This window comes from Arachis stenosperma, chromosome 4 (genome assembly GCF_014773155.1).
Source record: "Arachis stenosperma cultivar V10309 chromosome 4, arast.V10309.gnm1.PFL2, whole genome shotgun sequence".
Taxonomy (NCBI): Eukaryota; Viridiplantae; Streptophyta; class Magnoliopsida; order Fabales; family Fabaceae; genus Arachis; species Arachis stenosperma.
In genome coordinates, this window is record NC_080380.1 from 5,303,866 (window position 1) to 5,324,887 (window position 21,022).

The window sequence follows — 21,022 nt, forward strand, 5'->3', positions numbered from 1 at the left end:
GAACGAAACACCAATTCGTCAAACCTCTTGCTTCTTGGCTCCAACAGTGACTCGTCGTGGCTGCTCTTGATGTGTGTGTGTCGCCTCTTTACCTTCTTACTCTATCGTTCCAATATATATCTCGGTGACACTTGGGTTACTCGTTCAAAGCTTAACATGCTTAGTGCGTGACATCACAATATGCCTTTTGACGCGAATAATAAGCATTGGCATTTCACTTGGGCTGCTACTGAGTCGTAAGTAACCACAAACTTGTTGAATATTAAGCTGGAAACTTGTTCTCCAACTTTGTATACTGAATAGCCTAGAGCGGAATTCGTTAATCTTGTGATGCAATTCGCCTTTCCTCTAAATTGTGCTTGGACTTTCCTAAATTTTTTGTGAGTGTACACATGTTGAAACTGAGCTTCAATGGAGGATTTTGTTTCACACGGTATGACCGTATGAAAATTTGCAGCATCTGATTCTCTCTCTGCTTGCTCCCTACTTCCGAGGCAAATTATCGTATTATTTGACAAATTAGATAAGCGAGCTGTTCTGTGTAATGAACTTGTTAAAAAATGAATGCATGCTCTCGCTCCTTTGTGTGCTTTTCATCCCTGCCCAAAAGTGGTGATCCAGATAAATTGGAACCCATATATGACGGTCTTCATAAAGATCTGTAGAATACACCCAAATCAGACTATATTACACCCAAAAAATATGCAATTTACACCTCTACTGCAGATTTTAAACAACATTACCTGAAAACCACTTGTTGTCCACAAGACCATACTTCAGCAGAAAATCATTCCAATTCCTATCAAATGAGTCTTTGCTATGAGAGTTCCAAACAACTTAGCTCAATTCTTGTTCAATTTCTGCATGTCTCTTGTACCCATTTAATTTGCTTGGGATCTTTTTCGTGATGTGCCAAATACACCAATGGTGAATTGTTGTTGGCATACAAGCCTCTATAACCCTTTTCATTGACGCGTATTGATCGGTGAGAAACTCTTTCGGAGCATTTCCTCCCATGCAACGAAGCCAACATTAAAATAACTATTTGAATGATTCAATTTCTTCATTTTTCATCAAAGAGTATCCAAGAAGTGTTGACTAACCGTTGTGATTCACCCCGACAAAAGAACTACAAACCAAATTATACCTGAAATAAATTACGAGATTGTATAATGAAAAATCATTACGTACACTTAAATAATAATTTTATACACCTAAAAAAATTTAATATACATCTCTGCAACAGATTCATAAAACAAACACTAATTTAGCATCATAAACAAGAACAATATATTACTTATTTGTATTGTTGATAATATTAAATGGAATAATATCGCTAAAATATTCAAATGCACCTCTGACTTTTTCTTATTCGTTACATTAAACTCATCTTTAATACTAAAATGCAGTTGTTTAGATAAAATCAAACATTAATCCTTGTTTGCTTTTACTATTTCCCATACAATCGGTTTAGGTTTGACTTTGGCGTAATTGTAAAACGTTTTAACGGAATACCGCCTCTTTAATTTTTACACTTGTGATTTGTGAAAGCATATTGGAATTTTTTTTTTTATTTTGGTTCAACTTGGACTACTCTAATATATCATATATGTAAATAAATCCAACTTGCCTAATTTTTTGAATTTCCCAATTCCTATAATCAATAATAAAAGTTTTTTTTTTATATTATCAATAATAAAAGTTTATTAATGAACCTACGGCCTCATCTTTTAAGAACGTGTTTTTTAAAAATAATATTAAAAAAAAGTTTAGCAAAATGCATTCCAATTGGCACTTGGCAGCATGGGCAGCACAGTGGACCATGTTTGGCATGTGCACTAAAAATAAAAAAATCTTAAATATTATTAAAACGAGAAGAAAAGTTATCACTTTATATTGTTTAATCCTAGGTGTGTTGTTTTATTAGATTACAATTATTAAATCAAATTAAAGTTTAATGATAATTATAACAAATGTCAAATATTAAGGGATAATGTAATAAGAGTTAAAAAAATATTTTTTATAGAAAAAATTAGATATATATGCAATACCAATTAATATATCAATAAAATTTGAACATATTTTTTGTCTTCACAATAATTTTTCTATTTTTTTAAACAAAAACTCAACACAAAGTGAAGAAATTAGAGAACACAGAGTTATTAGACAAACAAATACATATTAATTTGTAATGATCTCTAACATTGTCATTAATAACTAAAAAAATAAAAAATAGTTCATTCTTTATAATTTCTAACCAATTTATTGATAATTTTTGATACACATGTTTTTTAATTTTTGAATATTTTATTATTTTTTTCAACCATGTATTTTAAATGAAAGCAAAAAAATTCATCAACTATCTAGTACCTTCTTCTTTTTTTATAAGTGTCCCTATCTAACTTTTAAAGTATTATTTAATTGTTTTTGGTATAGACCATAATTTCTTATAAACGATCAACCAAACACACCACAAGTAAACTTACACCCACTAATCAAGTGATAATCATTTTCAGTATATTTTTTACATAAAACACAAATATTCATCTTAATCAATAATGCTATATCTATTTAGTCTCTCATTAGTATTGACCCTGTCAACTAACACAACTCAAGTAAATAACTCAACTCTTGATGGTATCAATCCCCTCTGTATAGAGCTAATGAAACTATAACTTGTAATGTTTTCAAGAAGAGTTTTAGTCGATAAAATCTACATAAATAAATTAATAGAATAAATGCCCGATTTATCAAATTTTCACATTATTATGTCTTTTCTCTCATTTATTAATATGATAGTTTGTAAAATCTTATAAAATCGGTTAATTAATTCCAACTGCCATTAAAATAGTTTCTTTTTCTAATAAAAATTCTATATCTACTTTAGCCAATTCCAAAATTCACAGTTTTTTTTATTACAGATCCAATTTGATATAAAACCAAAAAGAGCCTTAGAAAATTTTTATTATAATTTGATAAAAAAAAAGTTAATTATTCTTTTAGAATCTAATTCTTCCTCCATCTCCGACCATTATTATAATTTTTCTATATCATAATTAGAATGTATCTTTAATTAAGATTATTTTAAAAATTTTTGAATGGTCCATTCTATAATGTCTATAAATTATAGATGTTTCAATTTCATTAAAAAAAATTAATCATATATCTATAACACTCAATGAAGTAGCCTAGCTACTTTTGTCATTCTTCATATATACTATAATAAAATTTTTAAATGTACTTACAATTCTAATAATTTTAACGAATGATTTCAATTAATATATATTATTTATATTTTTTAAAATTGAGATCGACTCGTTAAAATTATTGAATTATCGATTTACTTAATATAATTGAAATTTTTTTCTATATTATATTAAAAAAGAGGGATACTCTATTATACAGATTGAAGTGGTATAAAAAAAGAAAATAATTTTTTTATAATTATTTTTTATTATTTTATATTATTCAAAGTGTGAATTCTACTTTTTTTTTAAATTTCTCTTTCATTCCATAAAAAAAAATCTATAAACTTACATCTTTATTATATAATTTACCTAAGAAAAAATGCAATCTATCAAAATATCAATGTCTTATATAATAAATAACATTCTTTTCATATAATACTACAATAAATATGGGCTTTAGCAACGCGAAATTTTGTAGTAGTTTTGAACATTCTTTTCAAATTAGCAGTAGTTTTGAACAAATTGATATAATATATAATGGATTGAAACTTCTTAAAACGCTAACACAAATATAAAAAACTATATATTCTAAAAAATCTACTATAAGTAGAGAAACTCTCCATGCATTCTTCATCCAACAAATCTCCAACTGCCATACTTCACAAAAATGGCTCCTCATTCTTCCTCCTCCCATGTCTTCCTCCTCTCCATAGCCCTTCTCTCCATGTCTTGCTTTTCACTCTCCCCTCTCATCTTACCCATTGGAAAAGACCCAAAAACCCTTCTCTTCTACTCCCAAGTTAGCATAGGAACGCCACGTCACAACATGGACCTAGTCATTGACCTTGGAGGCCCAATCGTATGGTACGACTGCAACACCCACTACAACTCTTCCTCCTACCACCCCGTCTCTTGCGACTCCAAACAATGCCCTTCTGGCTCATTCTGCAGCGGTTGCAACGGTCCTTTCAAACCCGGTTGCTCCAACAACACCTGTGGCGCCAATATACTAAACCCTTTTGCCAACGCAATCTTCACCGGAGACACCGGTGAAGATGCTTTGACAATAGCCGGGACCAAGGTCTCTGGCTTACTCACCGGATGTACCGATTCACAAGGGTTCACCGGTGAGCCCAGAGTCCTGCAAGGCCTACCGCCTTCAGCGAAAGGAATAATAGGCCTTGCGAGGACGCAACTCGCATTGCCAACACAGATCTCTTCTCTCTTCAAGCTTTCTAGAAGATTCTCACTCTGCCTAACGTCCTCGAACAAGTACGGACTGGGGAATCTTTACATTGGCGCTTCACCGCGCTCCACGGTAAAAAATGTCGATGTTTCAAAGATCATGCAAAGAACAAGCATTATTGTTAACCCAGTTAGCACTGCACCGATCTCGAGCGAAGGTGAAGCGTCATATGAGTACTTCATAGACGTGAAATCGATCAAGATCGGTGGCAAGGCTCTTAACCTAAAGACTCCTCTTTTGTCCATTGACAAAAAGGGAAACGGTGGTACCAAACTTAGCACCATGGATCCATTCACCAAGTTGCATAGTACTATATACAAACCTCTAGTGCGAGAGTTCATGAAGCAGGCTTCGGATAAGAAGATGAAGAAGGTGCAATCGATTGCGCCATTCGAAGCGTGCTACGATTTCAAGAGTCTTGGTAGGACCAAGACAGGGTTTGACGCTCCCACGATCGATTTGGTGCTTGGAAATGGGGTGCAGTGGACAATATACGGTGGGAATTCAATGGTTTTGGTGAAGAAAAATGTGGCATGTTTGGGAGTTGTGGATGGTGGTAAAAATGCAATGACTGCTGTTGTTATTGGTGCGCATCAATTGGAGGAGAATCTTTTGGAGTTTGATTTGGTTTCTAATAAACTTGGCTTCAGTAACTCACTCCATCTTCACAATGCAATGTGTTCCCAGCTCAGAATCTAAGTTTTATTATTGGTGAAAACTCACTATTTCACTTGAAGTTGATAACTAAGAGCTATTAGATTATTTGATTGATTTGATTAAATTTTCGTCTAATGACTCTCAATTTACGTGAATTGGACTTTACCTAGATTTTCACTTTATTATTTAGGCAATGAGTACAGTGTGTAAGTTGGATTGAATAAATTAAAGGCTTTTGGCCAGTGAGTGTTCAAGTTGAATGAACAGAGGAATGTGAGATGTATGTACATTTTCAATTTTAATAACTTTAAATTGTAAGAGATGTGTTCTAAATCAATAAAAGTATTTTGTCCTAGATAAGTCAATTTAGTTAAGTGTGTGCATCTTGAGTTAGATTGAGTACTCAGTGTTTTCTTTATAAAAAATAAAAAATATCTGAATCAATTTAATCAAATCTAGATGATGATCAAGTTAGATTGGTTGTCTTTTGACTTGTGAGAATTGACTTCGTTTACTTTGCTTTATTTAAAAAAATTACTTGAATCTAGCTAGCAGAACTTATTAAGAAGATAATAGTAAAAAAAATTAATAAGACTTTTTGTGATATTTTTAATTACGATAATGTTAAAAAGATAAAAAAAATAGTCAAAATTTATTTTATTTAGTATTTGTTAATTGTTGTAATAATTAATGAATGTTAAATTAAATAAATTTTGACTAATATATTTTGGTTATTAAATATTCTCGAAAAATTAAAATATTAGAAAATTATATAAATGAAATCAATTCTAAAACTTTTAATTAATTATAGCTGAATTATTTTTGCTTTTAAATTTTTTTTCTTATTAATTTATGCCATAAACTATTAGCCACGCTTTCCTTTTTGATCCAAAATATTCCTGCTCCTCATAGCCCTATCTACAGCCTACAAAGTTTATGCAGATATTTATAAATATTATAGAGCTTTTCTTGGGAGTTGGATGCCCTATTCACTACGGCTAATAAGAAAATATATAAGGCAGATATTATCATAAAAATTTTATAATTATTTTTATGTAAAAATATATTTTTTTATTATTAAATAATAAATTATAAAATTTAATTTAATATATTATAAAAATATTATTTTTTAAAAAATATAATTAAATAAACAAAATATATTTTTGATATAAAATTTTTTATAAAAAAATATTTTTAACATTTTTATTTAAGTAGGTGCCAATATACAAACAGGTTACATTTGCAACTCGTTGTATAGTGCTCCATAATGCATCTCTTTTTCCCAATTGAAAATGCTATATAACTCACCTTACAGCTGTATATATTCGTGCATTTCATCAACTTGGAACTTTAAAAACCTAAAAAATTTAAAAGATTACTTAGGAATAACTCATCATTAGAAAAAGTTTGAGAAACCAACTTGTCTAATTATAGAATTTTGTTTAATCATATCGAAAAATCTTTTTCTCTTTTTTAGCAAAAGTTGTAGTCTAAATCTTTAACAACAAATTAATTCCCGAGAACAAAGTTTACACAATATTGGTATGGATGGAATATGTTAATAGGATCAATTTTAACACGTTATTAATTAATGTAAAGTATTAGTTATTATATACCAATATGTGTAGGATTTTGTAACTTATCTGTTAGAATAAAATATTATAATAAACATAAAATTATATATATAGAAACAAAGTGAGAAAATAAAAGAATTAAAAGAAAAAGAAAGCACGATTACAGACTCACAATTATTTATTTCTTTTGGATTGTAAAATAAAATATTAAACAATAAATATTTTTACTATATAAATTATCAAAACATTACATATTCTTATTGGGTAATAAAATTTGTCCATTATATACACCTAGAGAATTAGGGTTTGTAAAGTATTGTCCAAAAAATATTGTAGTGAAATAAATTATAGCACTCTAAGACCAATTTATTTGGCCTAGAAAAAAAAAATTTAAAGAATCGAATTAAATCAATTAAACTTAAGACACCGACACAAATAGAGCCAGCAGTAGAGAGGGACAAAATTGAATCTATCGTCGCCTTACTATGTATATTATAATGTCATTCCTATCAAAATGAGTCCGAACGTAATCACATGAAGAACACGCATGGTCACATGGATATGTTAGACGTACTGTCAATATTTTAAACTTAATTGAATGACTCTTGTACCAAGGAAAATAAATATTATTGAAGGAATCTGAATTTGAAGCTGCCATGAAACTTGCATACGTGGAAAAAATTTTCCAAGACTAATTTGTATAAATCTGAATTTGTTATTGTTTAATAAATTATTATAAATATAAGATAAATTTAAAATTTTAATGTTTATTTAAATAAAAAAGTGAGTAACCACTCAATGGATTGAAATTCTTTGCATAAGTGAATATACATATAAGATTATTTGCAACGGGGTCATGTGCTACCAAATGATGAAATTTTCTTGCTTCCTGTATACATAATATTAGTAGAAAGAATGTTATTAGTACAATTTTGGTATATATTTTGGCATAATTTGTTCTATTAAAAGATAAAAGATATATTTTTATATCATTAAAATACAAAAAAAAATATTAAAAATGACGTAGATATCATTTTTAATATTAATAAACAGTACAAATCCAGATAGGAATTAAGTAACAAGACCTGAATCTTAGGCATGGCTGTTTTATACATATTTAAAACTAAATAATTAGCACATGTCAAATATGGGCAAAACGAGAGATCAACTGTTGGGTATATGAAGATGGTAAGATGACAAAATCTTATATTTGTGTAGTGGTTTCAAGGCACGATTAGATCGTTTTATTTAGAGAGATATTTGTTCCCACACTTAGTTGCTATAGGGTTGATGACAATACTCTCCCAGGATACAATGAAACTTAAAAATTTCTTAATTAGCAATAGTAAAAAATTCTCAACTCTCTTGAACAAAGAAAATCTCTTAATAGTAGTGTAAATTGTACGCTTAGTACTTCATCTCTGAAATAGTGGACAAAGACTTATTTATACATATTGCACGTAGCAATTATGATTAGTTACGTATACAAATGGTTGTGTCATTTCTATTGCCAATAGATACAATATTTTGAACATATACAACTCTTAAAGAGTTGTGTCCCTTCAACCAAATGGTACAAAACGGTTAGTAACCGTTTATTAATATTAATAATATTAATAATAATATTAATAATATTAATTAATCAAATTTGTAAATACCCTTCAATCCCCCACTATTTACAAAATTTAAATGTCATACAAGTATATGCATAAAGAATGTGTCACTAAAATTAAACATTCTTTTAGTGTAAATTTTAAAGTTCTAACGAAGTAATAGGTGTCTAATCGATTAATCTATACTCCATATGCTAGTACCAAAAATCACACATTACTTATACCCTCCAAGTTCAAGAGTTTACAATTTTAAGCACTTATGGCCCTTGTCTCCTGATTTCATGAATATTTACGAGAATAAAACCTCTAAAATTCTCGATTAGAGCGGCACCACTCTTATATTCATATAGGTGGAATCTTTTGATAGATAATATTATCATTCCATTAAGAGTTTAAACTCACCCTCCTAATTTATTGTAAATAGTACTAAATCCTATACCTTAGTGCTCCAATTGCTAAATAACTTGTTATTACCCATTAAACCTTGAAACTAGTGGTCTACTAGAATAAGGTTGGATTTCCATCATTTAGCAATAATAGGTTTTAATCCCATTTTAGCAGTAGTTTCTTTGATTTCATCCCTTGACAAACCTTTAGTCAAAGGGTCTGCTAAATTTTCTTGAGATCTTACATAAGTGATGGTAATTACACTATTATCTATTAGTTGCCTCACAAATTCATGTCTCAAACTTATATGTCTAGACTTTCCATTATAAACCTTATTATATGCTCGAGACATGGTTGATTCACTATCACAGAAGATTGAAATGGCTGTCGTCTGCTGTGGCCACAGCTTTATATCATATAACGAATTTCTTAACCATTCCGCTTCTTTACCTGCGGCTGATAAAGCTACAAACTCAGCCTCCATAGTAGAATGTGTAATACATGTTTGTTTCTTTGAGGCCCAACTTATTGCTCCACCACCTATGGTGAAAATCCATCTTGAAGTGGATTTGTTATCACTAAGATTTGTAATCCAACTTGCATCGGAATAACCTTCTAAAACTGCGGGATAATCACTATAATGTAATCCCAAGTTTATGGTTTTCTTGAGATAACCAAGAACTCTTATTATAGCTTTCCAATGTTGATTGCTAGGCTTTCCTATAAACCTTGATAATTTGCACACAGCAAATGCTATATCAGGTCTAGTACAATGCATTGCATACATTAAACTTCCTATAGCACTAGCATATTCTAATTGTGCTATAGATCTTCCCATGTTTCCTTCTAATTTAAGATTAGGATCATACGGCGTATTGGATTCTTTAATTGTGAGATGATCAAATTTTTCCAATACCTTTTTAATATAATGAGATTGACTTAAAGTAAAGCCAACTTCATTCTTATGTACCTTTATGCCTAATATTGTATCAACTTCATTCAAATCCTTCATCTTGAATTTAGAAGTTAGATACTCCTTCGTTATACGAATTCCTTCTAAATTTGTTCCGATGATTAACATATCATCAACATATAAACAAATAATTACTCCATAATCTTTAGTAAATTTTGATAAATACATTTATCCACACTATTATGTGAGAAGCCATTTGATAACACCACTAAATCAAACTTCTCATGCCATTGTTTAGGCGCTTGTTTTAGCCCATACAAAGGCTTAATTAATTTGCAAACTTTCTTTTCATTTTCGGGTAGCACATAGCCTTCCAGTTGCTCCATATAAATTTCTTCATTAAGATCTCCATTTAGAAAAGCCGTTTTAACATCCATTTGATGTATATGAAGCTTATGTATGGATGCTAATGCTATAAGAGCCCTAATAGAAGTCATTCTTGCCACAGGTGCGTAGGTATCAAATAGTCTAGACCTTCTTGTTGTCTAAACCCTCCATTTTATCATTTATTGCTTCTTTCCAAAAAGCAGAATTCCTTGAAGTCATAGCCTCTTTGAATGTTTGAGGATCACCCTCTATGTTCATAACAATAGGAATCTTGTTTGTTACAGAATTCCTAGTTCCTTCTACCAAAAAGGTGATAGCCTGAGAAGAAATAAAATCTGGACCCAAGTCCTTTTCTTTTCTTACTCTCAAGCTCTTCCTTGGTTCAATAAACTCTTTGTCGCTTAGACGTTTATTATTTTGATTATTTATTTCTTGTGAAATATTAGTATTATTTTGGGGATACTCTGAATTAGAAGTTGAATCATTGATAAATTTATTTTCAATAAATTCTACTTCTCTTGATTCAACAACTACATTAGACACTAAGTCTAATATTCTATATGCTTTAGAATTTTGAGCATATCCTATAAAAGTGCCTTTTATGGCTCTTGGCCCCAATTTGGTTCTCTTTTGATTAGGAACTCGATAAAAAGGCTAACACCCCCACACTTTAAGATAATTTAAATTAGGTTTCCTTTCTTTCCAAATTCATAAGGAAAACCTTTCTATTCTTGATGGTATCCTATTATGGATATGACATGATGTCAATAATGCTTCACCCCACAAATTGTAAGGCAATTTTGCATTTAGTAACATTGAATTAACCATATCCACTAAGGTACGGTTCTTTCTTTCCGCCAACCATTTTGTTGCGGAGTATATGGAGCGGAAGATTCATGCACAATACCATGTAATTCACAAAAGTGATCAAATCATTAGAAAAATATTCTCCACCTCGATCACTACGAAGAACTTTTATTTTCTTATCATGCATATTTTCTACTTCCATTTTATATTTCTTAAAACATTTCAAAAGCTTCATCTTTATTTCTAAGCAAATACACATAAGTAAATCTAGAACAATCATCAATGAAGGTTATAAAGTATCTTTTTCCTCCTCTAGTAATATTGCCATTTAACTCAAAAACACTATGAATCAATTCTAATAAATGTGTATTTCTTTCAACCTTAGGAAAAGGTTTCTAGTATTTTAGATTGTATGCAAATATCACATTCTTACTAAAATCCTTGTTACTAAGATCAATATAGTTATCTTTTGCATATATTCAATTGATTTGTAATTTAAGTGTGCTAATCTACTATCTATAAATCACAAGAATCAATAACATACAAGGAAACATTCACTTTATTAATACTAAGTTTAAACATGCCTTCAGTACAATATCTTTTTCTATGAATACTCATTCTTAAGCAAGATCACTTTATCGGATTCCATAACAACTTTGAATCCTTTCTTGTGACAATGATAACACTCTCTTTGTCTCTTCTTATCTTGCTTTGAATCTTTAGAGAACTTTCTTTTCTTCTTATTGGTGTTGTTTTCACCAATATGATTCACTTTAGAACTTTGAGAAGATACACAGCATCACGTTTTCGAGTTCCTCCTTATACGTATATGCCTTAGTAATTTCTCAATTGAAGTCCTCACCAAGATGTAAAGTTTCTTCCTATAACCATTCCAGATGAAGGCAATTTTGAAATAATTGCTCCAACTTGTAATGATTCAGGGATCACCACTTGTAGATCACGAAGTCTACTTAAAAGGATTTGTAATTCATGAATTTGATCCATGATACAGTATCATTCATAATAAATTCAAAATATTTCATCATAATAAACTTATATGTTCCTTGTCGTTCGGTATTGTACTTTTCTTCCAAAGATTTCCAAATCTCTAATGGTGATTGAATTGACATGTAGAGATCATAGAGTCGGTCGGATAAAGTATTGAGAATAGACCTCGACATGCAAAAGTATCTTCATCACGTTTCTTTTTCAGTTGAAAATCTTTTCTTTCTCTTCCGGTGTGGAATTTTCAGCGGCATCGGCAATTGTGTAGTCTTTGGTCAATCACATATCAAGATTGAGAACTAAGAAGAAACATCATCTTGTCTTTCCAACGGTTGAAGTTCGTTCCATCAAAGTGATCTAATTTGACAAACTCTTGATTCATGACCTTGAACGTAGTGTTTTGATCTTGTGCCATCTTCAGAAATCTCTCTAAAATTGTTGGGTTTATGAAGATGGTAAGATGACAAAATCTTATATTTGTGTAGTGTAGTTCAAGGCACGATTAGATCGCTTTCTTTAGAGAGGATGCAAAATCTTATATTTGTGTAGTAGTTTCAAGGCACGATTAGATCGCTTTCTTTAGAGAGATATTTGTCCCCACACTTAGTTGCTATAGGGTTGATGACAATACTCTCCCAGGATACAATGAAACCTAAGAATTTCTTAATTAGCAATAGTAAAAAATTCTCAACTCTCTTGAACAAAGAAAATCTCTTAATAGTAGTGTAAATTGTACGCTTAGTACTTCATCTCTGAAATAGTGGACAAGGACTTATTTATACATATTGCACGTAGCAATTATGATTAGTCACGTATACAAATGGTTGTGTCATTTCTATTACCAATAGATACAATGTTTTGAACATATACAACTCTTAAAGAATTGTATCTCTTCAACCAAATGATACAAAACGGTTAGTAACCGTTTATTAATATTAATAATAATATTAATAATATTAATAATATTAATTAATCAAATTTGTAAATACTCTTCATCAACTCATCAACATGTGAAGGCATGCGAAGGCTCCAAAGGGAGCAATTACAACTGGTGGATCTCAATACACAATCTGAGAAGTTCATAGAGGCACACGTCGTGAAGAATGCTTTCTTCAACCATGGAGAATCAATTTCAAGAGCGGAGACTAACCCATCTAATTTGGGTGAGAAGGCGAAAGTCATGTGCTAATGGTCTGGTCTTGTGATGTCTTTTCTTTGTCTAGGTTGTTATGAATCTCTTAGCTTGGAATTGTAGAGGGGCAGAAGGAAAAGCTTTCTCTAGCCTCATCAGAGACTTGCGAAAGGAGTATAAGGTTAGTTTTTTAATTCTGGTTGAGACACATATAAGTGGTACCCGTGGTAGAGCGGTTTGGGAGAAGATTGGGCTAGATGGCTGCTTTATCGAAGAGGTTCGCGATCAGTCTGGAGGTATTTGGTGCCTCTGAGACTCTAGTCTCTGGAAGGTGGAGGTCCTTAGTCATAACTACCAAATTGTTCACATGAAAGTTAGTTATGGTAACTCTGAACCTTGGTTACTTTCTGCTATTTATGGTAGTCCCCAAAGGAATAATCGTAGGAATTTATGGCATACTATTGGTAATCTTGATTTTGAAAGTAAGCTTCCCTGATGCCTGATTGGTGATTTTAATGCTACTCTTCATGATCATGAACGCAGGGGAGGGGCAGGCAATAATAGACATGCTTGTGAGGAATTCTAATCCTGTATTTCTGAGTTTGGTCTTTTTTATCTGGGTTTTTTGGGTTGGCCTTTCACTTGGAGGAGGGGTGATTTGTTAGAGCGTTTAGACCGTGAGTTATGTAACCTGGAGTGACAAATTCGGTTTCCAAATGCAAACATCAAACATCTGCCTAGTTTCAAGTCGGATCATTCTCCTCTCCTTCTCCAAATTTCTCCTCCTAATCATGTGAATGATGGTCGTAGACCCTTTAGGTTTATGGCTGCCTGGCTGACTCACCCGGACTTCTCGAATATGGTTAACAATAATTGGAACCTTGCTGGTTCTTGGTCTGATTGCATTTTTCATTTCCAGAATGCTGTTAAATCATGGAATCTCAATGTGTTTGGCAATATTCATAAAAGGAAAAACAGAATTATGAGGCGGTTACAGGGTATTACTGCTAATATGAACTTCCATAATAATCGGTTTCTCCAAGATTTGCAGGTTTCTCTTTGGAAGGACTATGAGGATATTCTTGTTCAAGAAGAGGTGATGTGGTTTCAAAAATCCAGATGTAAGTGGATTGAATTTAGGGACCATAATACCAAGTTTTTTCATGGTACTACTTTAGCTAGAAGAAGAAGGAATAAGGTGGAAAGCCTACAAGACTCTGATGGTAATTGGGTTAGTGACAAAACTGTCTTGGAAAATATGGCTTCTAATTTCTACATCAATCTTTATTCAAATGATACCCCTGATTTTGAGTTTATTCTGAAGGATTCTTTTCCGGTTCTTCCGCAAGAAGATCTGGACATCATTGGCAACATGTTTTCTTTTTTTGAAATTAAGGATTTGGTGTTCAAGATGGGAAGCCTTAAAGCACCCGGTATTGACGGTATTCATGTTGTTTTCTATCAGAACCAATGGGAGAGAGTGGGCTTTGATTTGTTCAAGCTTATTGAGGGAATCTTTATGAACCCGACAAAAGTAGGGGAAGTAAATGAAACCCTTATCACGCTTATTTCTAAAGTGGAACCAGTCATCAATCTGAAGCAAATGCGACCCATTAGCTTATGTAATGTCTCCTACAAGGTGATTATAAAGACCCTGGCTAACAGGTTGAGAAAAATTATGGATAAGATTGTCAGCCCCACCCAATGTAGCTTTGTTCTGGGGAGACAGAGTTCAGACAATATAATCATCACTCAGAAAGTCATTTACTCTATGAGAAATAAGAATGGATCTAAAGGATGAATGGCAATTAAAATTGATCTAGAAAAAGCATATGACAGGTTGAAGTGGAGTTTCATTCAGGAGACTTTGAACGACATCGGCCTCCCCTTAAACATTATTGAGCTCATATGTACTTGCATTTCTACTACTAGGATGAGAATTCTTTAGAATAGTGATGCCTTAAATGAATTTTAGCCTTCAAAGGGTATCCGTCAAGGTGATCCGTTATCTCCTTACATTTTTGTCCTTTGCATGGAGAGACTGTCTCATCTTATTAATGCTGCAGTCAATATGGGATTTTGGAAGCCTATTCAACTTAGTCGGAAGGCTCCTGAATTATCTCACTCTGTTTTGCGGATGATTTGATCCTTTTTTTTTTTGAAGCTAGTATGGAACAGGCTGACATCATCAAGAGAGTTCTGGAAGCTTTCTGTATGAGCTCGAGTCAAAAAATTAGCAGTGAAAAAACCAGAATTTTTTTTTGAAAAATGTGGGACACCAAGTAAGAAGTGATATAGGGAATCTCACTACAAGATTTTGCTACGCTTTTAAAGCGTGGCGAAAAGTGGGAAAAAACATAGCGATAACTTTTCGCCACGCTTTTTAAGCAACCGACACACTTTTGAAAGGGTCACAACTGCAAGCGTGCCGGTTGCTCTATCGGCACGCTTTTGGTGACCTATGGCCACTTTTTTTGTCGCCACGCTTTTATCTATTGCCACGCTTTTAAGCGTAGCCGTATACAAGAGGATATGGCTACACTTTTAAAGTGTGCCAGTAACTAGATATGGCTACGCTTTTAAAGGGTGCCAATAGCTAGAGATACGGCTACATTTTTAAAGTGTAACAAAGTCACGAGATATGGCTACGCTTTTAAAACGTGCCAATAGCTACAGATATCTAGAAATATGGCTACGCTTCAAAAGCGTACCAATAGCTATAGATATGGCTATGCTTTAAATCGTGGCGAAAAGTGGTGGTTGTACGAAATAGCTCACTTTTAAAACGTGACTATAAATTTGTTCAAGTTCAATTTTTTTTAATCTTCCTAATAAAACCTAATAAAATTCATAGATAATATAAAATTTAAATAATATAAAACCTTCATAACAATTTTAATTACTATTAACAATATAAAACCTTCATAAACTTGTACACCAAATATAGTGGTTGATCACATGACAAGCTCTAACAAAAAATCGAAATGATAACAACTACCCATGAATTTGTAATACATGCATTATAATTCCAACAACTATTACATTATCTTCTACCTTTAAAAACTACAAAATACACATTAAAAGCTACAAAATACCCTTCCCTCTTGTGATGTCTTGCTGGTCATCTGAGATATCATAGGCCAACCCTTTCCATCTGTCCTTATCTGTCTGCTTGTCCTCATCGATCTCCACAATCTTGAAGCTTCCGGAGGAAACCTTGCTGCTGCTGGGGATTCTTGATATAACCTTCTTCAAGATGCTTCCGAAGAAAGCTGATGAACTGGGAACTGATGAAGCCACAGCTCCAGAACCATTCAAACTCACATACAATGTAAAATTACATTATTCTCTTGTTATTTAAGAGTTACTACTCTATTCAAAACTCTAATCAAGTTTTTTTTACTATACAAGAAATCATGAACAGCATCTAGATATATTAATAACTCACAAATTAATGAAAAACGAAACAATGACTGCAGAACCTAACCTGAACCTCAAGTTGCCAACATGAGAGAAGTTTCATATGTAGATTAAATGTGAAATTTTGTAGCATCATAGGTTTAACTAATCATTAAATGCTTTACTTTGCTGTATTGAACTGCCGGCAATGTTTATGCCTAGTGATAAGCAAATAATATAACTCACAAAAAAAGAGTACGATTAATAGAAAATAATAAAGCTAATGCTGAGAAGAATTCCAAGGTCCAGAAAATTCAATGCTATTAGAAAATTTTCTCTTTTATGAGTTGTTTATGTGTTCAACATCGTTCTAAATCTCATGGATAGCTACTGAAGACCAAGACCTATCTAATTTTGTAGGTTAAGGAAAATTTCACAAGGTGACCAAATAAAAGGCACAACTACCGTTGGAACTAGCACCAATAAGTTCACTAATTGCCTCAAAACAAAGCACATACTAGACCTGATAGCTTGACCAATGTTCTTCATAACCAACACAGCTATTAAGGTCTTACCAGCACCTGTATCCAACACTGCTATTGTATTCCTCTTCTTTGCAACTTCAAATACTTCTAATTGATACCTGTACGGAAAATAAGAAACCACAATAATACAAATATAGGCAAGGTTACATTACCATCATCAAAATAAAGAAATTGCAAGAAACAACAAAGACTCAAACTTCAATGAATTATGATCATTCTGCGACATTACCCCCACATGAAACACCAAAATAAAAAAGAAGGGCGAAACAAACAGGAATAAAATTAACTATTTAATTAAACAGAAAAAAAAATTAAGCCCAAGAAAGAGAGAAGAAAAGGAGGTACCCTCTGGGGTCCATGGTCTGGGGTGTCTCGGAAGGGGTGATTCTGATTCTGATTCCTCAGCACAAGGTTTTGGGTATAAGTGATTAAAGGTTCGGTTGGGACAAGGTTGGTTCTGGTTTGATGAATCCATGTTGAAGAGAAAATGAAAAAAGAAGAAAATTTGGCAGTGAAAACAACAAATGTACCTCTCAAATGTAAATGTAATAACTTATGTAACTGTACCTCTTTAATATGATATCCTTTTCTGGATGCTCTGACTATCATCTCCATTTGAAAGACATATCCCTTACTAATGCAGCAACTAATGATGTCTTCAAGCATAGACTTCCTATAAAGTCTACCAAGACCAAGAATAAATTGATTTCAAATTGTGGAAGCAAGGCAGAAACTTACCATCAACAATGTATTTAGTACAAAGTATCAAGATCAATACCTAAATGATCTTGTCAAATCTGAGACACCAGGCCATAAAAATGTTTGAGCAAGAACATTTGCTCCCCTGCTTGTTAGTTTGCGCATAAGATTCCATCCATGCACACCACCACCTTTAACATAACGAGTACCAGTAATTATATCTGCTCTAGCTTCCATTTGCTTGCTGAAAAACGTGAGAGATTAATGGTGACAGGTGTTCATATAAAGATGGCATAGGCAGTTAATGAGAAAGTGAGAAATGACTTATTGAAAGTTTCCCTTACCTAATGAATTTTGGCAAATATTTTGGCTGCAGAAGAACTAACAGATTAGACAAGGAAAAAAAATAAATAAGAAGAGGTTAACACGATTCTGCTACTAATAATTCTCTAAACTAAAAATGAAGTTCATCTAATTCTTCTCTTATTTTTCATTATTTGTTCCAAATTTAATCACAAATAATAACTACAATCTGTCATTTACATGTTAACAGCAAAACTTACATGGTACGACAGATCAGCATCCATGATGACAACAAAATTTCGAGATGCATGCATGCCATGAATATAAGCAGTTCCTGTACATGAATTTTATCAAAGGCCAATACAATCAAAATCATTTAGCAAAAGTATCAAGTATATACCTAAACCCAGCTTCTTAGATCTCAGCAGGGATGAACATGTTCCCTTGGTTCATCAGAACCACCTTGTTCACCTCCACCTCCGTCAACACTATCACACTGCTTCCCAATATGCTCGTCTTGAACACATTCCTATACCTACAAACATTTCAATTTCCTTTCTATCTTAATTATTGAAACTTGAAAGGATCCATCCAGATACATATCCATCCTTCATCGTTGTAAAGCTATAGTACACTCGTTAATTCTCTCGTTTCGTCTTTTCAATACTTTTCATAGGGTAAAACGTACAACTGAACTCACCTTTGTCTTTCTCCCTCGCCACGCAAATTATAATCAAAACTAGAATTAAATAAACTCGACAAGTTCTTAATTAAAGACAAAAAAAGAGAAAAAAGCTTAAATAGTTAATACTGCAAGTCAAAATAAATAAAGAAGCTAAATTTAGTGTCACCAAATATTTGGTTAAATAAACTAAAACTGAATCTGCTTAATTGCTGCATTTATATGGCCTGGCTTTATACTCAAAATCACAAACCAAACCATACATTTCTCCTTTTTGTAAGCAAAACAAAGAAATTTAACTGTAATTTGGTTCATCTTTGTTTTGATCTTTGCTACAGATGGAAAATGACACTCAGCAAGGTTAACCCAATTACATGCTCTGAATTGAGACATTACATGTAACTGTTTTGCTTGATATATGTGTAAAGCATTCAACAATTTCATGGATACAAGATGCTACCTACCAATGTATAGGAAAGCGAGAAATACCAAAGGAGGATGACACTCACATTTAAATCTATTGAGCACAATGGGGAATTATGGCTAGAGAACTGAAATACCAAAGGAGGATGACATATTTTTAAATCTATTGACCTTTGGCTAGCCTCTCTTCCCCCTCCTGCAATTTCTTTTCCCATTCTCGCAAGTCCTCTCTCTGCTTTGATAAAGTACTCTCATGTGCTTCTTGCCTGTTGCAAATCATATCATAATGCATTATAAACAAGAAGTACAGCTACATATTACAATAAGAAAATAGTAAAACCTTTTAAGAACAAATAGTTTAGAGTTATCATGAGTACTCTGCAATCAGAGATAAGCGATCCCTTCGAAGCAAAGCTTCTTGAGACTCAAGATCGTGTGATTTTCTGTCAATCTCTTAACTCTTTCTGCTTATTTCTGCAAGTTTGGCATCAGTAGAGCGCAACTTCCCTTCCACTTCTAAAGATTTCTCTTCAATGCTAGCAACCAATGCATTTGCTTCCGCCAACTTTGACTCTGCAGAAAATTTAATATTTGTGTGCTCTGAGCGCATTTCTCGCACAACCTTCTCTAGCTGTTTATGCAAAAATGTTTACATATTTGCAAGCAGTAATTGTTAATTGTTAATTATTAAAATAAGAAAAGAATAATCATGGTTTCCACAAATAAGATTTAATATAAGAATCATGCTTTTCTTTATTTTGAAAAAGAAGAATTAACACTAATAAAAGTATTTATATAATAATTAAAAAACTTACATCAAGCACACATTCTTTCTCAACACCCAAGGCCTTCCTCAGATGCTCTTCCCGCTTCTTTGCCTCAAAGATGGCAATTAAATGAGCAGATTTTTCTCTTTCAAGAGCATCCTTCACTTCTGCCAAATCTTGATTCAGCTCATTATAGTTAGAGCTCCACTCTTTTTTCTCAATCAAGAGAAGCCCCATATTATATTGATACGCGTAAAGCTGGCCCCAAAAAAAGAAAACAAATTAGCTAAAAGAAAATTAACCAAAGTAACCATGAACAACAAACAGTGTACACTACTACATACAAATAAAAGTGGACATTTGACCAAAATCCAATTTCCTTAAGCAGTAGCAAAATTGGAAGAAAGTAAAGAAGAAAACACTGGAAAAGGGACATTAGAAAGCTTTATGAACTAATACCCACAAGACAAAGACAGATTGAGAGCTAAATTGCCACAAGCCTAGTTCTTTGGACAACATAACAAGCTGCCAACCCAAAACCAAATTTAAAGTTTCAGTGCTCAAAAAGTAGGTTGAAATTTCACGAAACAGCCTGAATCCGGTTTACACTGGAATTACTCTGTTAATTTATAAAATAGTACTTCGAGTTCCGGAACTGTAGAAAATAAGAAATAAGAACCAAACATTCAAATCAAAACCCAGAAGTTCAACCAAGAGAATACTAGAGAACTGCAGAAAATATGCCAACCAAGAATCAAGAACAAATTAAAAATCATAACAAAAATCAAGAACTGAAATACTTAGGAACAAACCAGATTTAACTCAAGAACAGAATAGAAAATCAAATAGAAGCAGTAAAAAATCAGACAAAAAAATCAAGAACCAACCTAAGTCAGAGGCTCCATTCTTGATGATGCAGACAGAGAGTGGCAGAGTGGAGGGAGGAGTGGAGGAAGACGAGGTGGCTGCCAGAAAGCGAGTGGCAACGCGGAAAGGAGGGCTTCGTCGTTCTTCACGGAAGCGAAGAAGCAGGAAGCGAGCGACAGCGCGGAAGGGAGGGCTTCGTCGTTCTTCACAGATTGTCGTCCGAGTGGTACTTCGTTGGAGTGTTGTCGTCGCGGTGAGGGCAGGGGTTAGGGCTTTTGAAGAAGGGTTAAGGCGAGCACAATGAAGAAGGGTTAGCTAGGGCTTTCGAAGGGGGCAGCGGTGAGGCACAACGGAGATTGGTGGTTGCCATTGGGGCTTTCGAAGGAGAAGTTAGGGCAGGGCACAAAGAAGGAGTTAGCTAGGGCTTT

At 32.9% G+C, this 21,022-nt stretch overlaps 2 protein-coding genes across 2 annotated transcripts; one reads left to right on the forward strand and one right to left on the reverse strand.

Annotated features, from left to right (window-relative positions):
* The first annotated feature begins 3,852 nt into the window (after positions 1 to 3,852).
* On the forward strand, positions 3,853 to 5,333 carry LOC130976421 (probable aspartic proteinase GIP2). The gene has a single exon (XM_057901285.1). It carries the CDS (start codon positions 3,856 to 3,858, stop codon positions 5,131 to 5,133), a length of 1,278 nt encoding a protein of 425 aa, XP_057757268.1. The 5' UTR covers positions 3,853 to 3,855; the 3' UTR covers positions 5,134 to 5,333.
* Positions 5,334 to 15,838: 10,505 nt separating this feature from the next.
* LOC130973486 (dolichol-phosphate mannosyltransferase subunit 1-like) lies at positions 15,839 to 21,022 on the reverse strand. The gene is made up of 11 exons (XM_057898039.1): positions 20,615 to 21,022; positions 19,776 to 19,985; positions 19,338 to 19,591; positions 19,047 to 19,226; positions 18,256 to 18,390; positions 18,116 to 18,189; positions 17,897 to 17,922; positions 17,632 to 17,796; positions 17,421 to 17,535; positions 17,199 to 17,310; positions 15,839 to 16,951 (listed from the first exon to the last, which is right to left on the reverse strand). Exons 6-11 carry the CDS (start codon positions 18,167 to 18,169, stop codon positions 16,941 to 16,943), a joined length of 483 nt encoding a protein of 160 aa, XP_057754022.1. The 5' UTR covers positions 18,170 to 18,189; positions 18,256 to 18,390; positions 19,047 to 19,226; positions 19,338 to 19,591; positions 19,776 to 19,985; positions 20,615 to 21,022; the 3' UTR covers positions 15,839 to 16,940.